The 23,818-nt window shown below is 39.6% G+C and overlaps 3 protein-coding genes across 12 annotated transcripts in view; 2 read left to right on the forward strand and 1 right to left on the reverse strand.

Moving 5' to 3' along the window:
• Positions 1-4,164, forward strand: part of LOC122396381 (IQ motif and SEC7 domain-containing protein 2) — an 81,006-nt gene extending 76,842 nt beyond the window's left edge. For all 6 annotated transcript variants that reach the window (XM_043394717.1, XM_043394712.1, XM_043394714.1 and 3 more), the window contains one exon: positions 73-4,164. In XM_043394717.1, the coding sequence (XP_043250652.1) occupies positions 73-344 (272 nt within the window). In that variant the 3' untranslated portion in view covers positions 345-4,164. The remainder of the gene's footprint in view (positions 1-72) is intronic.
• Positions 4,165-5,005: 841 nt separating this feature from the next.
• On the reverse strand, positions 5,006-8,153 carry LOC122396383 (puff-specific protein Bx42). 2 transcript variants are annotated; one of them, XR_006259034.1, is made up of 9 exons: positions 8,089-8,153; positions 7,641-7,794; positions 7,213-7,380; positions 6,831-7,138; positions 6,594-6,729; positions 6,268-6,526; positions 5,779-6,160; positions 5,353-5,657; positions 5,006-5,317 (listed from the first exon to the last, which is right to left on the reverse strand). XR_006259034.1 is itself a non-coding variant. In XM_043394720.1 (8 exons), exons 1-8 carry the CDS (start codon positions 8,100-8,102, stop codon positions 5,447-5,449), a joined length of 1,632 nt encoding a protein of 543 aa, XP_043250655.1. In that variant the 5' UTR covers positions 8,103-8,153; the 3' UTR covers positions 5,006-5,446. The 2 variants fall into 2 exon arrangements, 1 of the variants encoding a protein (XP_043250655.1); XM_043394720.1 differs by having other exon boundaries at positions 5,006-5,657.
• A 762-nt stretch (positions 8,154-8,915) lies between these two features.
• Positions 8,916-23,818, forward strand: part of LOC122396542 (ras-related protein Rap1) — a 36,982-nt gene continuing 22,079 nt past the window's right edge. For 2 of the 4 annotated variants that reach the window (XM_043395061.1, XM_043395060.1), the window contains exons 1-2: positions 8,916-9,592; positions 10,399-10,531. The gene's annotated coding sequence lies outside the window, so the exon portion shown is untranslated. The remainder of the gene's footprint in view (positions 9,593-10,398; positions 10,532-23,818) is intronic. The other 2 variants (XM_043395063.1, XM_043395062.1) reach the window with 1 other exon arrangement.

A 23,818-nucleotide genomic window follows, 5' to 3' on the forward strand; every position in this document is an offset into this window, starting at 1 on the left:
TTCGTTGCCGTGTACTTTTGCCTTATGACATTTTGTCGTGTCTCGAAGAAAGATTTGTTGCTTTGTTCGCAGTCGCCGGTGAAAAGCCGCAGCGCCGTGGAAGTGTGGGCTCGCTAGACAGTGGTATGTCGATTTCTTTTCAATGTACATCTGCCAGCTCAATGAGCCAAGGCATTAAACATCCAGGACAAGTTCATCCTATGCATTCAGGGGCTACGATCCCTGGCGGTGCTAAGGGGCTGGCTCAGCAGCAGTCTTTTTTAGGGGGCCTGTTCGCCAAACGGGAACGAAAGCTATCGCAATCGGAGGAATCCGGTCCCTACAGTCGCACTACGGAAGTATAATATACCCTTCCGGTGGTGCCTAAGGAATCTCTCTGTACATTCGGTTCACTTCTAGTACGCTTCATGACCACGTAAGGTGTTTACAGGCCGCCTAGCAGCACGACGCGTCAAATTTTCTCAAATTTTGCACATCGTACACAAACGTATCCAATAATCTAACGAACGCACAGGGTATTTACCACCCGAAAGCAAGGAAATCATGATCGATTCATACTGAGCCAAGCAATTAAAAACCCAACGTTGTTTTTCTCACCTACGTTTTATAGGAGATCCAAACTCACGTTCTGGATAGTGCATAACCAGTACTTCCGCTATGCTACTGACACAAGATGCTATGGAACAACCATAAGTAGTGCACCCTGTGTGTTTATGGTACTGTTACCCGTGCGCCAACCACGTGCAGAATTTGAGAGAAATCGACGATCGAGATGTACAGACCCCTCGTCGGATGGAACGAGCGCAAAATCTTTCGCTCTCCTTCAAACTCTGAGGGAACGTACACCTCGAAGCAGGAAGGAAGAAGATAAGTTACCGCTTAGAAAGTCGATGGAAGACGTGAAAAGCATGTAGACTGCAGAAGAATAAAGATACAGAAAGGGTAACGAAGCAAAGATGGGACAACATTTATGGATAAAAGCGTCGAGTAACGGATAAAAGGTAAGCAACTTGTTATCTGTTATTCGTTGTACGTTTGTTCGCGTAGAATGTTGCCCGGTCTTTGTTTAAAAAAAAAACCTGAAGGCAACTGGTCGCACGATGTAAATTTATCGGATTGGGCAGGATCCAATCACGGTCAGGATATGGAGAAAGGGGAAGGGAGCGAGAGGGGAAGGAGGAAGAGAGATTTGACACGATAGAACGTGAGGGTAGCCCCTACTGGCACGTGTATAGTATTTATTCATCCAAAAAGTCGAATCGATCCGTTACTTTCTTATGATATTTATAATTTCCAATGCGGGTATCGCTCGCGCAATGCCCGTTCATATGTAGATAATCGTTTCGTTCTGCGTATCGGCCGCCATGGACCGGTTTTCAAACGAGATCTTGGCCCGACAAACGCGAACGCAGAATGGGAGAAGAAAATAAGAAAGAAAAACGATTTATGGATAGTGCTCTGATAATGTCGTGTTTTGCAAGTATTGTCGCCGTAGTTATACTTAATTAATTGTACATAATAGATATATAACGATTAATTGTACGATTATAATGATGATTCTGTAACAAAATGTAGCCTAAGGAAAACGATAAGCAATCCCTCTCAATGTTAGGTGCATGTCGATGTCTAACAAGTTTTTAATATCACAGTGATGAAATTACGAATGTAGCGGTGACGTAAAGATTAACGTTTAAAGAAAGGAAAGGAAGGCGCGTTTTCTCCTCATTGTTACGATACCATTTATAATCCTCTGCGAGTCGTAGTTCTGCTTAAGCGTTTCGAACTCGAACAATATCTCCAAAGCGGCGTACTTGAACAGTTTCGTCGGAAATTAGTGTCGGTTTCTCGTCTCCCGTAGTGTTTCTAGACAATTTTCAGCATCATCTTAGCAACGTCGTAAGGATCGGAGCATTCGTGGCTCTTGAAAGAGAGGAAGACAACTCGTATGCCTTATATACTGCCACAATTCATCATCCAGAGACGAGAAACTCACTGGCTGGTTAGGTAGTAGGGACCTTTCGAGGCAATGGCGCAACCAACAATTACAAATCGAGTGGCGAACAATTCAGTGACTTAACCCATTTGTGAATATTAAAATTTAGTCGTTTAGATCCAGTAGGTTTCCCCCCACCACTCACTATTAATTAATAGAATCTATCTAAGCACATTTCTTTAGTCACTGTCCAAACATCTAGACCAGAATACCCCTTTTAAGAGGAACTTAATTCTTCCTTTCAAATGTTATATAATATTTACGAAAAAAGTTCGTGTAAAGTTTGAATGAAAGTTGGAAGTATTGTTTGTTACGCCACTGTTTCGAGGGCCGCAGTATCACACGGAAAACTGAATATTGTGTATATATCAGCGATTGCAATACCAAGTAATAATAATTGAAAGGATGTTCGTTAATCTCAATTCGAAGCGACTAATAGACGGAGAATGGATACACAACTGCGTAATTTGTTTCGGACTTTGGGAGTTATTTTGTATTTGTATTGCTAAGAGCATCGATCGTTTTTGTATAAATTCCTAAATTTATTTTCGTAATTTGGTAACTTTTGCAATTAGAAGGCTCTCCGTTTTTTGCACCGTTGTACTGCGTCGTATCGTTAAACATTAAACATAAATTCGATGTAAATGTTTAAAGTAACATTTCATAAAGCCCTTGAGAGACATATTCAGACTTTAGTTTCCAAATTGTACTATAGCATCGCACACAGAGCCTTCAGCTGCTACAAGAATACTTTCTTCTGGGATAAGAGTTTATGTTTGTTTCCACGCAGCAGATTTAAATTCACAAAAAGATAAAAGCTTCGCTAGAGCGGCTGAAGGTTTCAACATTCTGCCGGTGCATTTATTAACCCTTCAGCTGCTGCAGACTGCGTTTTATTGAGACTTCAAAGAGGCGATAGTTATTCACGTTATTGAAGTAAACGATAATACATTTTCTAGAGTAGCCAAGCGTTCCTACATTTTATTGACATTAATATTTACTCTTCGACTGCTACATTATAGATCTTTTTTCAAAATAGTCGTCTATTCTGCTCGGAACGAAGCGAGGAAAGAGCGACGATTCGTTAACAAGCATCGTACTGGTTCTAATTATTATAAAAAAAACGAAAAATAGATATCGACGTTCTCGAAATATACACGTGAGAGTTTTTCAAGAACACGTGCGTGCGTCCCCCGCAGCTGAAGGATTTAGAATAATAATAAGATAACTCGAGTGGTTGGCGAAGTGTTCATTGTAGATGTTGGTGATGGAACTAATATCGATACTATCGATACCACGTAGCGAAATATCGTATATTATCGAATCGTTTTGATACCTGCACGAATGTATCGATATCAATTACATAGAACACGTATTCGGTACGACTTTTCGATACCGATATCTTTAAAGCTGATACTCGATCGATACCGGATCGATAGGCAAAATTCTTATCTGGATACGAAACTTTGAATAACTAATAAAATATGAAGAACATTCGATCGGTAATTATAAAAAGTATTTTAACACGTTGACTGTCTCGGCAGTTTTCCATGCTTAGAGGTGGCCTCAACATTTGTTCAAATTGTAATATGAAAAATAGAAATATTGGATAATTCAATGGCGTACCGGTTGCTTTATTTTTACATTATATTAGGGTTCTTCCATGGACCATGGCAGCCAACGTGTTAAAGATACAGAAACATAAGAAAGATCAGGTTCAACTTCAAGCAATTACTTTTTAACAGTAAGGAAAATTGCTTGAATATCATCGATACGTTCTCGTATCAGTCCCATCACTAGTAAATGTACATACAGTGTGCTCGTTCGAAAACTTTACGTCCAGATATCTCGATAACAACGCATTTTTTGGGAAAATTTGTTGAATACTGGATGCAAAGTTTTCGAACGAACACTCCATGTAGGCTCCCATCGATCCGCAACAGTCCGTAGTCTACAGCGTTATTAATAATTCTAGTCTTTCTCATCAGGAGGGTTCTCCGGTATACGCTCTAATCGCGAGGGAAACAATTCCACAGACACACGAAACCTGTCGGAAGAAGAATCTTGATGTAGCACGTAAGGGTGTGGATACGCAATAAGGGTGAATTTTCGACCGATAAATTAATGTCTGCGAAAAGGCTAGGATCGCATCAATTTGTGTGACGAATAAATCGCTTGTTCGGATTCCCGGCAAACAAATCACTTAACGGAAATTCTGTGATAATCTTCTTACGAACGAAAAAGAAAAGACTGATTAGGAAGACCACCTCTAAGTCGCCGTGTTTTACAGGAAAGTTCTCGATAATGTGAAATCCGTTCTACGTAGACGCTCTCGGGAATTCGTCCTCGCCTACTGATTCCTCTTATAACGCGCGTCGCGAGTACAGACGCGTAGAAGAAATGGCGCCATCGTTAAACTTAACAGTTCATGGACAAGGACGCGCGAGAACAAGAGGAAAACTCGCGTGTCAGTGTTTTCCAAACTTTGTCACGCGTCTGTATGATTTCTCCTCCCCGCGGATCGAACACGATCCGTTGTTATTTCTATCGCGACGATTTAAAAATTGCTTATTAAAACAGTTTGGAAATCACGAGAACAAGACGAGCATAGCGATTGTGCGACGTCGAAGCAATACAACGTTGTGAAACGCAATTACGCTGAATTATTGCGAGTCTATGATAACCGGATTCGATTCAATTTGACGCGATCTTCAAAAAGTAAAAGAAAATGGCGGCACGTGTCGTACGTGTCGCTGAACTTGGCGCATTCTATGATTTGATGAGAAAGTAAATAACTACGTTATTATTAAGAAGTAACAATTGCTCCCCGTACGAAAGTATCGCCTCCTTTGTTAATCTAACGAACGCTGTATGCACATTGTGTTAATAAAGAACTATGAGTCTGAAACGTGTAAAAATGTTCAGCTAATTGTTTCGATGTAGGATAAACAAGGTAGAAAATAGGAAACGGGTGGACATTAGTGAGGTTAATGGAAAGAAGAAACGTCGATCTTTGTGTAATAATATATTCAGTAATGTTTTGTATACATTTTGCAATTTTTTTTTTTTGTAAAGATAAAACTCGTACTCGCGTAGCACAGTGTACGAAGAAGTAGAAAAGAATATAATCTTTCCGGATTCTGAGATATTTAGATGCATTCGACAATTATCGATATAATCGATAAATTCGCTAAATCGACTTGGAACGAGTTACGCCTTGCACTTCATCCGTTATCTTAGTACTGAATTTTGCTAATTCGGAGTTGTACAAAATGTAATCTGACTCACGGCGGCACGATTAATTACGCGTCATCGTATCGTAACGAACGTAATCCGATTTCGCCCGACTTTCCACTAACTTAAACGGTGTAGTACACGCACGTTTAGAAAAAGAACTCTAAAGGTGGGAATAACGATTTTAAAATAATAAGAACGATTAAACAACCTGAAAAATTAATGTTTCCTCCGTTTGTCGCGATCGTCTCTTCGTTGTTCGCGTTCGTCTTTGCGCTTTGTGTTAGTCGTGGTAGAACTGCTGGCGCGTTTGGCTTGTTTCAAGAACTGATCCAAACCGAAAGGATCCTCCTCGTCCTTCTCAAACTGTACTGGCCCAGATCGCATAGCAGATCTGTCGGTCCCGCTGAATTCTTTGTCCGGAACGAATCTAACACAACAGAAAAAATATCTCGACTAATTTTGAAAAAATCAGACGCAGCGTAGAATGCAAATTTACCACTCATAAGTGACAAGGATCTTGACAATAGAACCAAAAAATCCACACAAACCTGTTTGTTTTAACGAGCTTCTCTAGATCGTCGCCGTAAGTGTCCTTGTCAATATTCTTGCTAGGACGGTATATGTGCGAGCCAACGGAATTAGAATCTTTCCATGGTTTATCGTAAACGTTGTACTCATCATCGTGCCCGTAGCCACTGTCCATTCCTTTGGTTGTGTTGAACAATCGCTGATCGAACTGCGCCTCTCCAGCACTGGGGATGCTTTTCGCTGGCAAACCAAGCGCGATTTGCTCGCTGATGTCGCGTTCACGTTCACGTTGCAATCTGGAGCGTTTATCGGGCGCGGCTCGTGCTAAATTACGCTCTCGAGCGCGATCCTTGTGCCTCTCCTGCCGGAGCTGATCTCGTTCTCGGGAATCCTCCGATTTATCTACGCAATATCGGAACACATTTCTACTATCTTCGATCCGTCTCGAAGGGTTAAACGCGTTTTTCTCAAAACAATGGTATAAAATGTAATATCTTGTTTATACAAACCCAATGCCGCGGAAGACTTCAAACCAGCACGCTCCTCCCTAGCCTTCTGCGCGAGTTGTCTCAAATGATCCTCCTTCTTTTCTTTCTCTTTCTGGGCCAATTTCTTCTCGAGCTGCGCTCGCATTTCGACCGCCTCGCGAGCCTTTCTGTCCGCGATGTAAAGAGCCTCGGCCAGCTTGGCGAAGTTCTCGTTGATGTGAACTTGTTGCAAACCGCGACCATCCGCAGCCAGACGTTTGTCCAGCGGGATCGTGTAACCCTAAACAAAATTATCGCTTTGCAAAATGTGCTCGTCGCTCGTAGATAAAGGAATCGAATCAATTCACCTTAGCGTTCTTCCAATTACTGATACAGGGTGGTATTTTCCATTCCTTTTGCTCCTTCACCGTAACTTTTCTCGTAGGCGAGTGCATAACAGGCGCCGGAGGCGATGGAGGACCCCTTGGTATTTTCTTATTTATTCTATAATCGGAATACACTATATTATTCAACGTAACAAACGTTATTATTATTATTAAACTTTTACAATAAATTATTCGAACTTGTATCGTTACGAGACTCACTTGAATTTCGGTGGTTCCAGAGGATCGATTTGAGCCTCTACCATTCTAATAACCCTCTGCTTGGCGCCAGAGTTAAACGATTGTCCTTGTTGCGATGGTGTGTAACGAATATATTGAGCCGGCGCTTGTTTCTCCGCGCATCTCACAGGCATAGCTGCCGCAATTTTCGATCTCGTTATTTTCTCCAACGCCTTTTTAGTCTTTTCTGTGAGTTCATCGATCTCATCCGTGGCCGGGCGTTGCAAAGTAGGATCCTCCTCGTTCGTTATTTCTGAAGGTAATAAATCGCTCAGTTTGCTGTAGACAATCTGCAACAGAATGCACGATAAATACACGAAGTCAGAGACGAATGTTCGTATACATAAAAAATCGTTATAATTACCTTATCTTTAGAATGCCCTTGCCTAGCGATCATATCGTACTTTACTTTTCCATGAGCATCGAGTTGCACCGCTAGAGCATTACTCGTGGTTTCTTTTCCCTTCATTCCCATGGCAAGCGGATACTGGGCCACGTGAATTTCGGGGAACGCTCCGCCATCTCCGAAATCCTAAAACGTTACACGAATCTTTAACGATTGTCGTAGTAAAAAAGTTTAATAATTATTTACTATAATCGCGTTGGGTATAAGAATAAATAATCCAATTTTGTTAAATTTGAAATATTTTCCCGCGATTTCATATCCCAGTGATATATGTAATTTGGTTTTCTCGCGACTCAAAGAAGGCAACATTGGGGTCAGTTTTTAGAGTATAATGGATTTGTTATATGCTTAATACACGATACAATGACAACCGGTATGTTGCTTACTTCTGAACAACGAGGGACCCATCCCTTACGCTGTCCATATGGAGGAGCAGTAACAAATGCTTTGACCAATGCTGACACAGGCCTCTGGCGTAATTTTTGTTCCCGTGCTTCATCCTCTCTGTCCCACACCACCTGTGTTGGTGCGGGTAACAAGCTATGAAAAAAAACATAACAGATTACAGATTGTTAAAAATACATATAATAGAAATTGGTAATACCATAAACAGCGTTTGCAACAAAATTTGTTAGACAGTAATTGGAACTATAGCACGGTTAAACGTATTGTTTTGTTTAACAACTGTATATTTGACATTCTTGGGAGCTTTGAAACACGTCACACAAAAATTGGTATATTAATCAATAATATTGAAGAACGTGAAAATTTTGTAACGCACAATTGTACGCAAAATTAGAAAATAGATTGTAAGTAATTATCACAAATACTAACCTCGTTAGCGACATTTTATTCACTATGAAACTCAGATCCAATGACGCAAGATTTTAAGAATTCCTACCTCAGTGCTGCACTCGTGTGATATTGTCACTAAACAGTGTCACTAGTCTGTTGTCTAGTTACTAAACTATGTTACTAATTTCTACCTCAGTGCTGCACTCTGATGATATTGTTACTAAATTGGTTACTAAACTATGTTACTAATTCCTACCTAAGTGCAGCACTCGTATGATATTGTTACTAAACAGTCACTAGTCTGCTGTCTAGTGACATGAACAAACTGCTCCTCTTTGGGGGAAAAACTTTGAAGAGTCGAGAATTATTTATATTATGAACTTTACAATCAACCAGGTCAGATTTCGGATGACGTAATAAAAAAGAATGAACTGCAATACAAAGGATTGTACTGCCATATACGATGGAACGTCCAAGTTTATCGGGAAATAGTTTATTAAGTGGCATCACTGATGCCAACATTAGATTTATCAGTCTGGTGGCCTATTTAAGAGTAGGCCCTGCTCACCATCGATCTTAGTAAATTATAGGAGGTAAAGAAAGTATGGTCAGGGCTGATCCAAAGATACATGATGCCATTCGAGCACGCGGATTTTTAAAAATATTTATTCCATCAGTTTATCGCCTCCGTTGAGAATCCCCAGTGTAAACTAGGGCAAAGTACAAATTCGGTACGCACCAATCAGATACTTCGAGTCATACAGATTAATGACGGGACTTCTCGGTAGATAGAGCAAGCGCGCGTCGCGTTTGTCGCATCGAGCACGCCATCTGCGCAGCTCGCGATCGCCATAGTCACGGACAGAGGGCAAAGCGGCGAGCAGCAGAGAGGCATCGCCCTAGATAACGGTAGAATCGTGGGCTGGTGTCGTGCTGGTTTTTCGGGAAGAGTGCTGCGAAATCGAGGGATAACGTACACGCGAACCGTATTCGCGGTGTAGAAGATCGTTGTCCGGACAGAGGTTGTACCGAGTGGTGTGTGAACAGCCGCCTTGAGGCCAGTGAGTATCGGGCTGTTCGAGGCGACCGAAAGGAGGACCGTGCCCCACAGAGCTTTGGTGCACCCGCGCCGCGCGAGACTCTTGACCAGCGCGGAATTTCTCGGGCCAGTGACACGTTCATTTCTTTCTTTCGCTCTGTTTCGTGCCATCGTGCACCGGCACCAAGTCTGCTGGATACTCCCCTTGGCTTTCGATGTGTTCGCTACGCTGACGGGACGACGAACCGAGCACAGGAGTAGGAAGCGAGTAATCGCCGGAGAATCTCTGTAGATTGGGATATAGTGGGCCGTGGACAAGGACGGAGAAAGACAGAAAGAGAGAGAGAGAAAGAGAAAGACAGAGAGAGAGACAGATAGTGAACGAAGGAGTACGCGAGAAAGAAAGGGAGAAACGGAAAGAGTGCGACAGAGAGCCGTTAGATTCGAGGGTACGGATAGTCGAGTACGCTGAACGGATTCAACGAATATTTTGAAGGCGCCAAGGTAAGGGGAAAACCGATGTCTCTATAGGGATATGTGGCTTCTAAAAAAAGAACACCGTCCAACCCCCCCCGTGAGGTCTTTGTGGCGTGGCACGCCAGGCAAACGCCGCCGGAAATCATGCACGGTGGCCGCCCGCGCGTTTTTCTCAGGCGGTGCCCGATCCACCGTGTATTTTCTGGATTAGACGATCCCGTCTCACGTCCATTTTCTCCCGTATTTTCGCTCACAACCGCCGTGCCTGTCGATCCGTCGTTTTCGCTCGACACGCACGCCGGTTTCTTGTATCAAATGGTGCCTCTCGATGCCACAAAAAGGGACCAACTTTTCGTGCAGGTTAGGTTCCTCTATCTTGTCGGATCGGCTTATCATGTAGTTTAGATAAACTAGTCGTTTCGTTCGCACGAAAACCAGAAGCTTCGGGCACACCTGGCTAATTAATGGCTTTCGTGTAACGAATAGATTATTTTTACTTATAAATTTCGTCTGCCAGTGATTCAAGTTGTATTCGTATCGCTGTGGATGTAAGTTTTATCGTCAGCCTTGAAATATTTTAAACAGTTTTACCGAACTGGATTCTAGATTTAGGACCGAGCGAATGATTCTAATTTAAGCAAATTGTAAAAATATTTCTTTCTAATATTTGATTCTCGTCGACTCTTTCTAACCTAAAACGCTAAAAAATTGCCGCATCCGTATGAATTTTTTCTAGTCACTATTGACGACAGCGTTTTCAATGTTTTTGCGTATATACTTATGTACGCTCAATCAAAGAACACAGTTTTTTATAAAGCAATGTTAATTCATAGGAGGAAGATATTAACTGGAGATCATCGGTGAAAAAAAGCACGTGCTCCTGGCGTCCTTGACTTTTCAAGTTTTCTGTACGAGCGTACGCACTTAATTTTTGAGAAACAGTGTCGTTCGTGTGATCAAATTTACGTATGTATAATCGTTTTTATAATTTTATAAATATTTTATATTTATAACATTCGTCAAGTATCAAAGATTTTCGTTAATAACCATCGAAAAACGAAATTCATTTCGTAGTTGCAAATGAATTATGCGAAGATCTACCATTTTTTGTTCATGTTTCTTTTTCTTTTTAAAAAACATGAACGTGTAAATCGTTAAAACATAAATACATTTTATAAAAATCGGTTTGAAATGATAATTCCAGAACAAGAGTTTAATTCTACTATTGGAAGTCTATTAAAAAGTTTCCTTTATTGAAAAGGTTCATGGTGAGAAGAAGAAGTTTTAGAAACACAATTATCCGATAATAGTGTTTTATTTCCCTTGCCATGAATATAACAGTTTCTACTGTCACTCTTGAAATATTTTACAACTGCGATGATTAGACTTGATGGTCTAGAGTTATGTTAATTTAGTATTACATTTTGTATTGGGTTGTTAAGAGCTTATGCAGAAGATTCAGATTACTGTATTTCGAAACAGTAAATTTTAGCATTCATGTTCCTAAGGAATTGTAGAATTGAATATCTCCAATTATCAAGAAATTCTATATTTTCCACTTGCTTTTCATTGCTGTAAAAGATTTCAAATGTTTAGAATACTCTTCCACCCAAAATAAAACTTCTTTGTTTCTCATACTTGCTATTCGGATTAAATAGATTAATTAATTTATTAAATGTACCACCACGAAGAGAAAATTTTAAAGACTGGGAAAATGGTACTACATTGATAAATAATATTTAGTTTTTCAGCCTTAAATTAGTTGAAAATTAAAATATTCAACATCTTGCACCAATGGTGCACTTTTTAGATAAATGATTTTATCTTATAATTAATTGTTTGAATTTTACAATAATCTTTCCAGGATTATGCTTTTAAGATTTGAATCTATAAGAAAATATAAAAGAAAATTGTTACTTTACCTGGAATTATCAGTCTATCCTCTGAATTTCTGTTTTCATGTTTAAAATATGAATGCACTATTTTTTTCCATTTACCTTGATGTCTGATATCTACATATGGTCCATGCTCTACTTTAGCCGCGTTTGCTGCTATAAAATATTTTAAACGTCAAGGTTGTAAACAGAATACAATATTCTGTGCTTTGAGAGTTCAAACACAAAGTATTCTATTCTCTGATCATTGCGTTTATTTTACATGTTTAGTTCCCATTCGAAATACTGTTTTATTTGTATTCACCATTTAAAAATAGCGAATATTTCCATTTCAAATTTTATCCAGCTGTGGTTGCACAGCCTCAAACACTTTCCCCTTTTCGTCTTCCTGGCTTGGCCGGTGATTCACGCGAGTCACTGCGGCGCAGGAAGTGACTCGAGAAGAAAGAAACCAGGCAACGTGCAACGCTTATGTCTCGAATATTTGTTTTTTTCTTCACGTTCAAAAGCGATGCTACTCTATAGACGTTCAATGCCGGTGAAAAAATCGACTTTGAATCAAAATGATTACAATGAGTTCGTTAAAATAATCCAATCCTACAAAGTCGTTTTAGTAGTTACTAATTAAACAATTTTTAATAAAGGGTTAGTTTAATAAAAATTCGGTAATTCATTCGGTAATAATAAATTGAGAAATGGTAAATCTTGTATACAATATTGTCCGATTTTTTAAATGAGCATTAAGCTAGCAACTATGCTTAATGAGGAATAGATAATCTCATGTACTTTCCAATACATAGTTCTTCAGAAATTTCCAAAAGATAAATTCAATAAATTTATTGATCCTTTGGTTATCGCTGATAATGTGTTATTAGATAAGTATTTATTGGACCGTAGAGGGTAGCTTAATTTAAAATGTAGCTTTTTTAATCGTCTATCGATCTCAATTTTCGAACCCTCTTTGGGAAACGTATTCTCAATAAAATTCGCGATCCCTGTGAAATTTTAGAAACACGAGATATGTCCGCGCCTTACGGAAAGGTTGAACGAATATCGATTCTCGACCAAACGAACCGATTAATGCCAGAATCGATTTAAAAAGTCGAAAGTTATCTCGAGGAGGTAGATTTTCTAAAAGATCAATTTAGAATTGAAAATTAATTTAATTTGTTTATTATATTTTAGACGCGCTGGGCCAAAAAAGAAATTGGTCGAAACGTTTTATAACAAGGTAATACTTGGAATGATGTTTTAGTTGGATAATAATAATTTTTTGACGGTTTATAGTCGACTTCCTCTGCCGTCTAATTCGCGGAGATAAATTGTGTGGATTTATCGTTAACACGGTTTGACCACAGAGCTGAAAGCGTGGCTAATTATTGTCGTTTGAATCGCCGTGACGAAGAATACAGTGTTGTGTCACGTGACCTGTAAATTCTGGTTTCGCGATAGGCGCGAGCGATTCGTTTTCCGTTTCATGGAAACCACTGTAATTCTGTGTATATCGTTGCAGGTAAACAACTCGCGAGCTAAATGAAATATTAATCCTGTTGAACGTGCAAATCTGACACTTGTTTTAGCGACCCTCTTCGTGGAATGCGATTGGTGCCTTTTATATTCGTCGCGTTTAAGATTTGGTGTTTCTCGAATTTCATACCTCCCCACAAAGCATCTCAAAACAAGCAAATTATTCACAATATTGGTCACCAATAGAATTGTCACAGCGTTTTAATAACTAATAATAGCGTTGATTTTATTTATCTTTGTTTTATGGTATTTTTAACCATCTTATCGTGTTAATGAATTTGTTCTTTCAGGTGGATATAAAGATTCATATAAATTGCAATTTTCACATGAAATTTGGTATACAGCGTATTTGGTACCAAGTTTTAATAATGGCTTCTTTCCTGATTTTGCAAGCGATAATTTCTAACGTAAAATGTTTACGCTCAATTCTTTCATTCGTTTATTTTTGTATAAGTACATACATTGAATGATAGTATCGAAATTTTAAAAAAAGACAAGTGAAAATGAAATTTGTTCAATTGGCCACGCATTCGTTTCCCCAACTCGTTATCTGCGTTGTTTCCTGATAACTTGACACCTCCGTCACTCTCGTTTCCAGCGTTATTTCCTGCAAGTTTTACTATTTTATTACTTCCTCGTTAGTCCATTACCATTTACTATTATTACAGTCAATAACGGGACTGTTCGTTGATGGTAATAATAATTTTTCAATACAAGTTACGCAATACAAAAGTACAAAAATGAAGTATTAATAGTCTGCAGTGCAAAGATTGTTTGAATCCATCCGTTCAGTTATAGGAGAGATCGATTGCGTCGTTGTACTCATTAGTTAGTACGCTCATACGATTAATTAGCACGTATAGTACGTACGGATTATACTTATACAGTGTGTTTGGCCACCCCAGGAAAAAATTTTAATGTGAGATTCTAGAGGCCAAAATAAGACGAAAATCAAGAATATCAATTTCTTGATCGAGGCTTCGTTAAAAAGTTATTAACAATTAAATTAAAAAATTTCAAATCTTTCTGGAAAAATTATTTTCGGTTGCGGGGGTCGATTACAATCATTTTCGGTGAATACACATACCTTCGAAATCCTATCCATTTTCGAGAAAAAAATTCGAGAAGGTGTGAAATTTTACGACGGAAAAAAAAAATTTCAAATCGTTTTGGAAAAATTATTTTTAGATGCGGGGGTCAATTATAATCATTTTTGGTCATTACACATAGTCCCGAATTCTTACGCACTTTCCAGAAAAAAATTCGAGAGGGTGTGAAATTTTACGACGAAAAAAAAAAATTTCAAATCGTTCTGGAAAAATTATTTTCGGTTGCGGGGGTCAATTACTATCATTTTTGGTGAATAGACATACCACCGAAATCCTGTGCATTTTAGAGAAAAAAATTCAATACGGGTGGAACTTTAAACGCTAATAACTTTTTAACGAAGCCACCATCAACAAATTGGTATTCTTGATTTTCGTCGTATTATGGCTTCTAGAATACCCCATTAAAATTTTTCCCAGGGGTAGCCGAACACCCTGTATATTTTTCACACTAACGGTGCACTTCATTTTTTTAGTCAAAGTAATTTTCAATTTTACTTTATATTTTAATTCGTAAAATAAATTGGTAATATTTATTTAAACGAGTTGAAATATAAAATGAAGTTGAAAATTACTCGGAGGAAAAAATGTAGCGCAGTGTTGGTACTGTGCATGGATAATTAATGTCTTGTATAAACTAGCCTAGAGATGATAAACAACGTGCAAATTACTTTAAAGGTATAAAATATTTGCAACGTTTCGTCATAAAAAAAAAAATACACATTCCCGGGGATTGTGTTCTTTTTAACGACAACAAACGGTTGGTCGAAAACGTATAACGCGGATAATAAATGGTTCGTTACGACCACGCGCGCCCAATGTTATTAAGTTTAATTCCACCAGCTTTATTTCAAATAATTTCTTTTATTTTTATACATTCACGTTTGTTTTTCTCAAAATGAACAAATATTTCGATGTTGTATTTAATTTCGAAATTGTACTGCATTTTTGTTCCCGTGTAAATCAGTTTTTAATCCGATTAACTCTGTCGGTGGTAGGATTTGAAGGCTTAGTATGAACAGCGTGCGGAAATCCTATAACCATTATCGTTGGGCATATTCTTCGAACGCCCTTGGGCGTTCACCGCACATGGTGCACCGATTCACTTGATTCTTATAATCCCTTGCAACAGTTAAATAGTTAAGTACGCCTTCCTCTATATTTTACGATTGTTAGTAAACAACTTTTGCAATGACAATAAAAGCGTATAGCATATTACGAGCATCCATGATACCAAGTCGGTTTAACTGTTTTATAACGATTTAGGCTTGATGTACATATCCTGTAATAAAAACTGCGATGATTTCATTTAGTATCGCAGCTACGCTGATCGAGATAAATATCGACCTTAGCTACTATAAATATAACGAGGATGGTATGTAAACGAGTGATGAATTTAAATTTGTGACTTCGAAGTCCTAAAAATTGCTATTTTTTTCAATTGAAATTTTCGTGGCGCGAAAACAGGCGCGTTACGAACATCTGCGTAGGTTCGTGCAATTTTGTCCTGATCGTACCATGCAAAATTACTATTGCGTTCACTTTGCGAAGTGCGAATGACTCAGAAACTAACGCAATCATTTGTAACGCTCACTATGCAAGAAGTGACGTAAGTACACCGTATCGCGTCATATCCGCATTGTTTTATAACGTTTCTGTAAATTTTAATCGCGCGACACATTCGGCTTTATCGCCCCATACATATTATTCAATTCCATTTCATTATCTAATTTAATTTTAATTTTTTCCCCAGTTAATTAGTAATTCCTGAACATGGTTCGAAAAATTTAACCGCCATATTCGATCGCGGAAAAATAATGATTCTTAACGTCGACATACGCTGTATATATGGTTAACAAATTTTGTGTCTCATAAATGTTGTAGGTCACCAGTGTCCCACGTGGCGCGAAACGTGCCAAGAAAAGGAAACCTATCGTCTGGTTTTCAAGAAAATTGAATTCTAGTTCTCCAATTTAAACGAAACGTTTTAAAATTGACAAGATTTTACAAACAAATTATTCGGTCATTTCGAAACAGTATTTTTATATTATCAAAACAGCTTCTATGTTTTGTGAGGCAATTTTGACAATACAAAAGTAAACTACCGTCGAACGTCCAATGATTAATTTGTTTCTGATATCGTTGTTGATTACTGCGCAACGGAGGAAACGATAATTATTTTAAAAATAACCGGGTCGAGTGAAAAAAAAGAATGAAGAAATTCGAGGCAGAAGTCGATATCCGAGCCGGTAGTGGTCGGAAACGAAAAAAAAAAAAAAAAAGAAAGATATTCGTTGAAAGCTAAAATTGCATTCCTTCCGTATCAGAATCAAGGCGTCCATTGCAGGGATCCAACGAAGGACACTAAATTACAAGCGCTCGTTTAAACGGTTACGGAAGCTCACCGATATACATATATCGCTGCTGGCACTTCTGGCGTATATTTCAAAGGGCGATACGTCGTCGTTCGCCGCTAAAAGGGTTGATATAGGTGCACGCGTTATGCTCTGTAATCGATAGTTTCGGATTAGCCCGGACTACGTGCTCGATCGCGGCGCTATGGTTATGCTGTTGCTCGAGCGAAACGGGGGAAAATACACGTGTGCGTCGCGAGGACGTTTTATCGTGCAATTGGCATCCCACGGATGTCAAACCAGCAGTTTATCGATCGTTAGATTCAATTTCTTTTACGCGACCGGGGACTGCAAATGTTGCTTCGAAGCCTCTGGCTTGTACGCGCCAGTTGAATTGGCCGTTCAAGGTCGTCGTGAAGTCAACCCCCCACTCCATTCCCCAACTCGAAGCTTCTCGAGTCTTCTCGTTGACTCTCGCGAAAGAACAACATTCTTTATTGGTCCCCTTGCGTTAAAAACTTTTTGATACTTTCTCGTCTTATTTCGTTGTATATTTTAAATCTCTATTTCCATTTGATGAACATTCGTTGTTCGAAATTGTTGTGCAAACGAGGATTTTGCCTACTTCCGACCGTGCTCTTGTTGACGTCTCAATGATACTTGTTGTTTGTATTGTATCGGCGCTACGAGAAATGTCAGCGAATCCGTGTACCAAACGATCAATTACTTCGATGCCTGTTCGATACGGTAACACGATGCCCGGGAACTGATACGTGTCAGTACTAATGGATACGTCATTGGATTGATCCTCTGTAGTGAGAATTCGTAAGAATATTTCCGTTCAGCCGAAACGAGAAACGTAAACAATTCGTTGGAAATTTCAAAACAATTGCAAACACCTCATCATTATCCCCGTTTTATAGTTTTTTAAATTAATATAAACGAATAGATCAGATTTCGAATCAAGTTAGAATCAACGATAATTTTAAATTCGTTCGAAAATTAGCTCTTGTTTTTAATTTACGATCGAATCCAAACTTTCCATTCGTTAATGAAATTCGACCAACTCTGGTTTATTGTAATTCGTTTCGAGCAGACGTTTCACGTGATTTTGCAACGAAGGATTCGAGGGATCGATGGCGTTGAAAGTTCCAAAGCGTTTCCGATAGTGTCGTTATCGAGCGAAATGCGAATCGTGAAAATCGAGGATACGGTTACGTAAATCTGACCTCGTTAGCGGCGAGCCGACGCGCGTGAATTTCTCTCGAACGGCGTTTAATTTTTAATTGCGACGTTGAACGTGGATGGTCTGCCGACTTGGCGAATGGAAAGATGCTTACGAATGTTTTTCTGCATTCTTCGACGGATTTTACAAACCACGGAACGCCTTATCTGCGTGTATTTCCTGTGCAGAAAACGCGTCGAAAGCCATGAATCATCGCGAAGACTAATGCGATCGCGCGAGGAAGATTCCGCTAATAAGGTGTACGAACGAGAGCGAAAGAGAACAGAATTATTCTTTATTGTTCGGTGCCTCCAGAGAGAAATCGCGATTTAAAAGTTTTATGGATATTCTTTAATCCCCTTCAAACTGAATGCTCGATATTTAAAAAAAAAAATGTTTCGTTAGACAATGAAAAATTCCTAAACGGTGATAATAGATGAGTGTGATGTAAGGTGGCCCTGAACCAAACCTAAAAATCACTGTACTGGAAAGCAAAGGGACCGTGAGGGTTGGTCATTTGCATTCAGAAACGGTCGATGGATATTTTTTCTCTCGACGAGGAGGCCTCGATACTGATAGAAATAAAACGAACACAAAAGGTAAACGTTCGACAACGAAGCGGAATGACTTACGGAGGGGGGGTCCAAGGGAGCCCCATTACTTGCCATAAGGTTCACGAACCCCGTGACTCATTTCGCGTCACGCAATGACACCGGCCATGTAAGCCCCACAATTTTCTTCGCTGACCGTGTAACGCATCGCTGGTGCTTCCAAGAACCGACGATATCGTTCCCTTCGTTCGCTCGTTCGTCTTCTTTTTTCATGTTTTTCGTTCTGACTTTTCGCTGCGATACGATAACCTCTCCGATTTTGCACCGAGTCACTGGCTTCTCCGTAGCTTTTTCAAACGGAAACATACTAATGGTCGCGTCACGTGACTTCACGCGACCACTCGGAGCCTCTCTCAGGGCTTGTACACTGTTACAAAGTGGATTTAGATCCTCGAAACAGTCACCGACACCTTCGTAGCTGTTACAAACAAACCAAATGTTATTATTATAACATAACAAGCAGAATAATGCCCATTGTTATCTTTATTCGCCACTGAACGTATTCAGTGACCGCATTGGCGGCTCCCTCGTAACTAGAATTTCTTAAGATGGCCTCCACCATCCAAGTTTCAATTCTTCTCTGCCTTCTGGATTCATTGGTGGGTTAACACGTTCACTGTCCATGACCCGTATACGGGTCACAGCGCCACGCTTTTGGATACGCCGCTGAGAGACCGGACAGCGAACGTGTTAATAAATGAGCGCTCGGAAAGTGTAAGAGTCTGAGACCAGCAGGCATACAACGGTCTAATTTCGGAGCATTACTTCATTAACAGATGAGGGCCTATTTCCGAAGTTCCAGTTTGTTTTTCCTAGTTTTTCAGTGCACTGTTTCTTTTTTGTCGAAAGGGTCACTGGCCCCAATGAATTGATTCGCGTAACAAAAAATTCAGGCAGTTTCGTTGAGAGGAAAAAGTGCAATTGCACCGAGATAATGGGAGTCGTTGGACCATACTGAATTTATTGGTTACATCGTTAGAAAAACGTTTTGCAAAATTCTAATCTGTGAGAAACAGGTGATGTGCGTGTTATTGTTTCGATGAAGGAATTTCCCAGTCCTCTGACGCATCAGTTTCATTAGGGGAATATCAGACACCATGTATAATACCCATGATAGGTAGATGCTGTGCTATGACAATATTAAGCGAAGCACAGGGACAGCAATTTTGATAATGCAAAGCTTAATGCGGTTAGCAGTAGGTTCTATCGATTTTGTATCACCGAAGCTATCGTCGTAAAGCAATCACCTAACAGAGTAGGTTTAATTAATCTAATACAGTCTTCTTTCTCAATTGGATTACTTGTAAATACGGCTTTGGTTATAAATAACTCGGAAAAATTTCGTTCGTCGGGCGTTCCTTTCTTAGATTTATTTAGGGATTGAAACAAAAATTTAAATAAAAGAAATGCTGAAAAATTGTTTAAATAATTCGAGCATTCCTCGTACGGTTATTCCATCGTAAAAAATTTTTACCTTCCGTTCTGGTGAAATAATTTAAAATCGACGTATGATCTTAGAACTTTCGGAACTAGTTCAGAAATTCTTATAGAATTTCGCTGGAAATACAGAATGAACGTAGAGAAAATGTTATAATAGCACGGTTCGGTGGAAGTACCATTTTATGTAACAAAATATTGGTGTTCGTGCGAGGTACTTGTTATGCTATACCTCATTTGTTACGAAATGAAATACAAGAGAAGAAGAGGTCGTCCGTTACATTTTTAGAGCGTATAAAATATTGGAGAGTGGAGAAAAGACACGGAACGTGAGCAGGGGAGTAGAATAGCTCGTTATGTTTTTTAAACGCCTAAAAGATTATACAAACGTTCATGCGTTACGTTTTTAAAATATTTCTGCTTCCGATGGATACATAAAAAAATTAAAAACTTCATTTTTTCATATCAAAGAAAGTATGAAAAACATTTCCAATAAGCAAAGAAAAGTCTAAATTATTTGAGCACCGTTAATCATACAATTTTTCCCATGTTTTCATGTAGAAACATATTTATGCACGCACATTTTGTAGTTGATATTGGACATTTCAGTAGTCGACTAATAAATCAATCAAGACTCTAATAATAAATCAAACAAGGCAGGCATTTATAGCGTGTATCCTGGAGACGTTACATCCGCCATTGCGAGGCAGCCTTTATTGGCTGAACTAGAAATTATTAGAGTCTCGATTCAGCGCTGCCTTCGCGAAAGACGTCTAAATATACAATTTTAAACAAAAGGCCAAGTTTAATTACTGTCATCGTTTTCAAAAGTTTAATTAAATCACGAATTTAAGTAGATAACCATGTGTATTGCAAGTATTTTTGCAATGAATACGGACGAAAAAGTATTGCACTTATTTTTGATAAGTGAGAAGAATAAATTGTTTCACCAGAACAAAAATCGCTTAATGCTAATACTAGCAATGAATTGGCGAGGCTCTCCCGATGAAAATGAGTTTTTGATTTTACGTAGACCGAGTCACTTTCGAAAAATTAAAGGTAATCCGAATGTGGTCGTGTTTATACTCATTTTCAACAGGGAAACTTCGTCACTGCGTTCATAGTACTCTCATTAAGCTATATTTAAAAAAATAAATTTCAAAACAGAAAATTTGTAATTTTTATTACAACATACAAGGCTTCGTTAAGACGGCGAAACATGAATAGCAATGAGTATGATTTCGTTACAGTTATCCGGGTGCTATGGTTTGGTCTGAAAAGAGTACGGTTGGAAAGGCTGCGAATTATTTTTATCGCCAGTTCGGAATCCATCGTAAAAACGCCGTTGTGAATTTTATTAATTCTATTAACGCGGATGAGTTTCCATCGGTGCGCGCTCCCGGGCTTTCCGTGTCACTGGAAAATAAACGCGAACGCCGTGCAGAGATCCGAACTTCTAATTAAGATTACTTTGCCCCGCTTAAGGCGCGAGTCTGCTGGACAATTACGTCGCACCGTTAATTAGACGTTAATTATATCCACCGATCCGGTGTCTCGTCGCGACTCGGGGCGAAATAATGCGGGGTCGAAAAATGTCTCCTGAACGCTTCCTCGATCCGTGACAATGGCGTTTCCTGCTAATTAGTGTTAACTTCCACGCGGGGTACAACTTCCTTTATCCGAACAGTACATTTCATCAATTATTGAGTGGGTAAATCAATAGTTTCTTAAAACATCGCAGTTTTATTACGGTGTTAATTCATTTTTATTTTTATTTGCAAACGTCGACCTCGAAACATGGAAATCAAAATTTCATTTCCACCCTCCATCTTGTAACTTAAGTCTATGATGGTCTGTAATTTCTACGAAGAATGACGCAATTAGTTTACGGTGAACGCGAAGCGGGGTTGAAATCTCGGTCGAAATTCGTGCTCGTCGAGTTATTTAAACTTATTAGAATTGTCTAAAGAGGCCAAGCCGTTAATAAGCAGTTTGAAATGATCCTTCCCGGCGACGACGCATAATGTGTGTGCCCCAGATGCGCGAGGCCAGGCCTCGCAGAGGCGATTCACTTCCTGTGCAATCAGGTCCGATCAATTAATGCTTGTATGACTTCTTATTTGAGCTCATAACGAACGTCAATCAACTACCAATTTCTCTTTCTAAAAGTGCCCTCCGAATTACCGGAGAAATCCGATCGTCGACGGGCCTTACTGTAATTTTCGCGTTCTCGCCGGAGAAAACGGCCATTGTTCGTGTAATTTCAAGCGAGCGTTTGTCGGGAGATGGTTTTATTTAATGAAAGACCTAACTGGGTCGCGATTATTCCATACAATCGTTCGGTTAATTGCTCCAGTGCCAGTTAAGAAATCCTAATTCCGTTTTAGAAACGGAGGCCAGCTACGTAATATTATATTGGGCTTGTCTGGTGTCTTTTAAAGTTCGTAAAACTCGCTGAACGTCGTGATAATTATTGAGAAAATTAAGTTAGACCTCGCGTGGGAAATTTGAAGTCTCAGCGACGGTGTCGTTTTCCAGTAAAATGGGTCTGTAAATAAAATACGCTCCGATCGTCCATCACGAGGAACGGGACTCAGAGCCATACTGGAATAGGGTGTTTCCGAGGGAACGAATCGACTGGACGGAATCCACGGGAAACTGGAGTAATTAACGCAACGCGCACCTGTAAACTTTGCTCGACCGGACTGCGGAGAACTCGGATTCTGTAAACTATTTTAATTAACAGCCGTGTCGCTCCTGTACACCGTTGCGCCTAGGAAATTGAATTCTTTCTCGGACTTCGAATATCGACCAAGCCTACTACGAATTCATCAAATATTTCTTTGCCACTACACTGACCCGCAAACGAAACTATTTTATATTTGAAAATTATCTTTGTCGAGGGTTTACTGTGCTTCTAATTCAAAATTTAATAGATCCCGGTTTCAAGCGACGAACTCGAATCTACGAATTCGCTTGAAAGCGGGGTAGCGATCTTTATCGACGCTAATAGACCCCGCTTTCACGTAAATTCGTAGATCCGAGTTTGTCGCTCGAAAGCGTCACTAAAAATACTTAGATACAGCAATCCCCGCTTTCAAGTGACAATTTTTATACCTTGGTTCACGATAATGATCGCTACCCCGCTTTCAAGCGATGAAGTCGGGGTAGCGATGTTAGTTGTGAATTGAGGATAGTTTGGTGTAATCTAATAGACCCCGGTTTCAAGCGACGAACTCGAGTCTACGAATTCGCTTGAAAGCGGGGTAGCGATCTTTATCGAGGCTAATAGACCCCGCTTTCAAGTAAATTTGTAGATTCGAGTTTGTCGTTCGAAAGTGTCACTAAAAATCCTTACACACAGCAATCCCCGCTTTCAAGTGACAAACTCGGATCTACGAATTCGCTTGAAAGCGGGGTAGCGATCTTCGTCGCGAATCGAGGATAGTTTAGTGTATTCTAATAGACCCCGGTTTCAAGCGACGAACTCGAATCTACGAATTTGCTTGAAAGCGGGGTATCGATCTTTATCGTGAACCGAGGTCTAAAAATTGTCACTTGAAAGCGGGCATTACGGGTATTTAGGGATTTCTAGCGGCGTCTGGCCGTTCGGGGGGAAAATCTTTTCGCAAACGGGCGAATTCCTTATGAACGAAATCGTTCTTCGGTTAATGTTCGCGGAATACATCGATTCCCAGCGATCCCGTGTGTACGTTTAACTGGGTTAAGTGTGTACAAACAGTTTTGTGCTCCCACCTTCTGGGCACCGCGGAAGACGTTAATCGCGGACTAATGTTCCCTTAAGAGGGTCGGGTAATCTCCGGCCAATAGAGGGTAAAACTACCCTACTTTGTGTGTACCCTTTCCACGCCAGTCGTTCGCAGCTGGCTATCCAAATTTCTGCGTGCTGTTTCAGCTATTCTGGTATACCAAAGCCAAATCGATACGAGCCTCGTAGTACAAAAAGCGGCGAAAATTGATTTTAACAATTTGCTTTTTCAAACAGAAAATAAATAATTCTTAAAAATAAAAACGAAATAAGAAATACGTAGACCGTATACTTAAATAATTTTGTTTTAGTCGGTCCATGCCAAAAGT

The sequence above is a fragment of the Colletes gigas genome, unplaced genomic scaffold, assembly GCF_013123115.1.
Source record: "Colletes gigas isolate AHSC1104 unplaced genomic scaffold, ASM1312311v1 Colletes_gigas_Sc00007, whole genome shotgun sequence".
Lineage (NCBI taxonomy): Eukaryota > Metazoa > Arthropoda > Insecta > Hymenoptera > Colletidae > Colletes > Colletes gigas.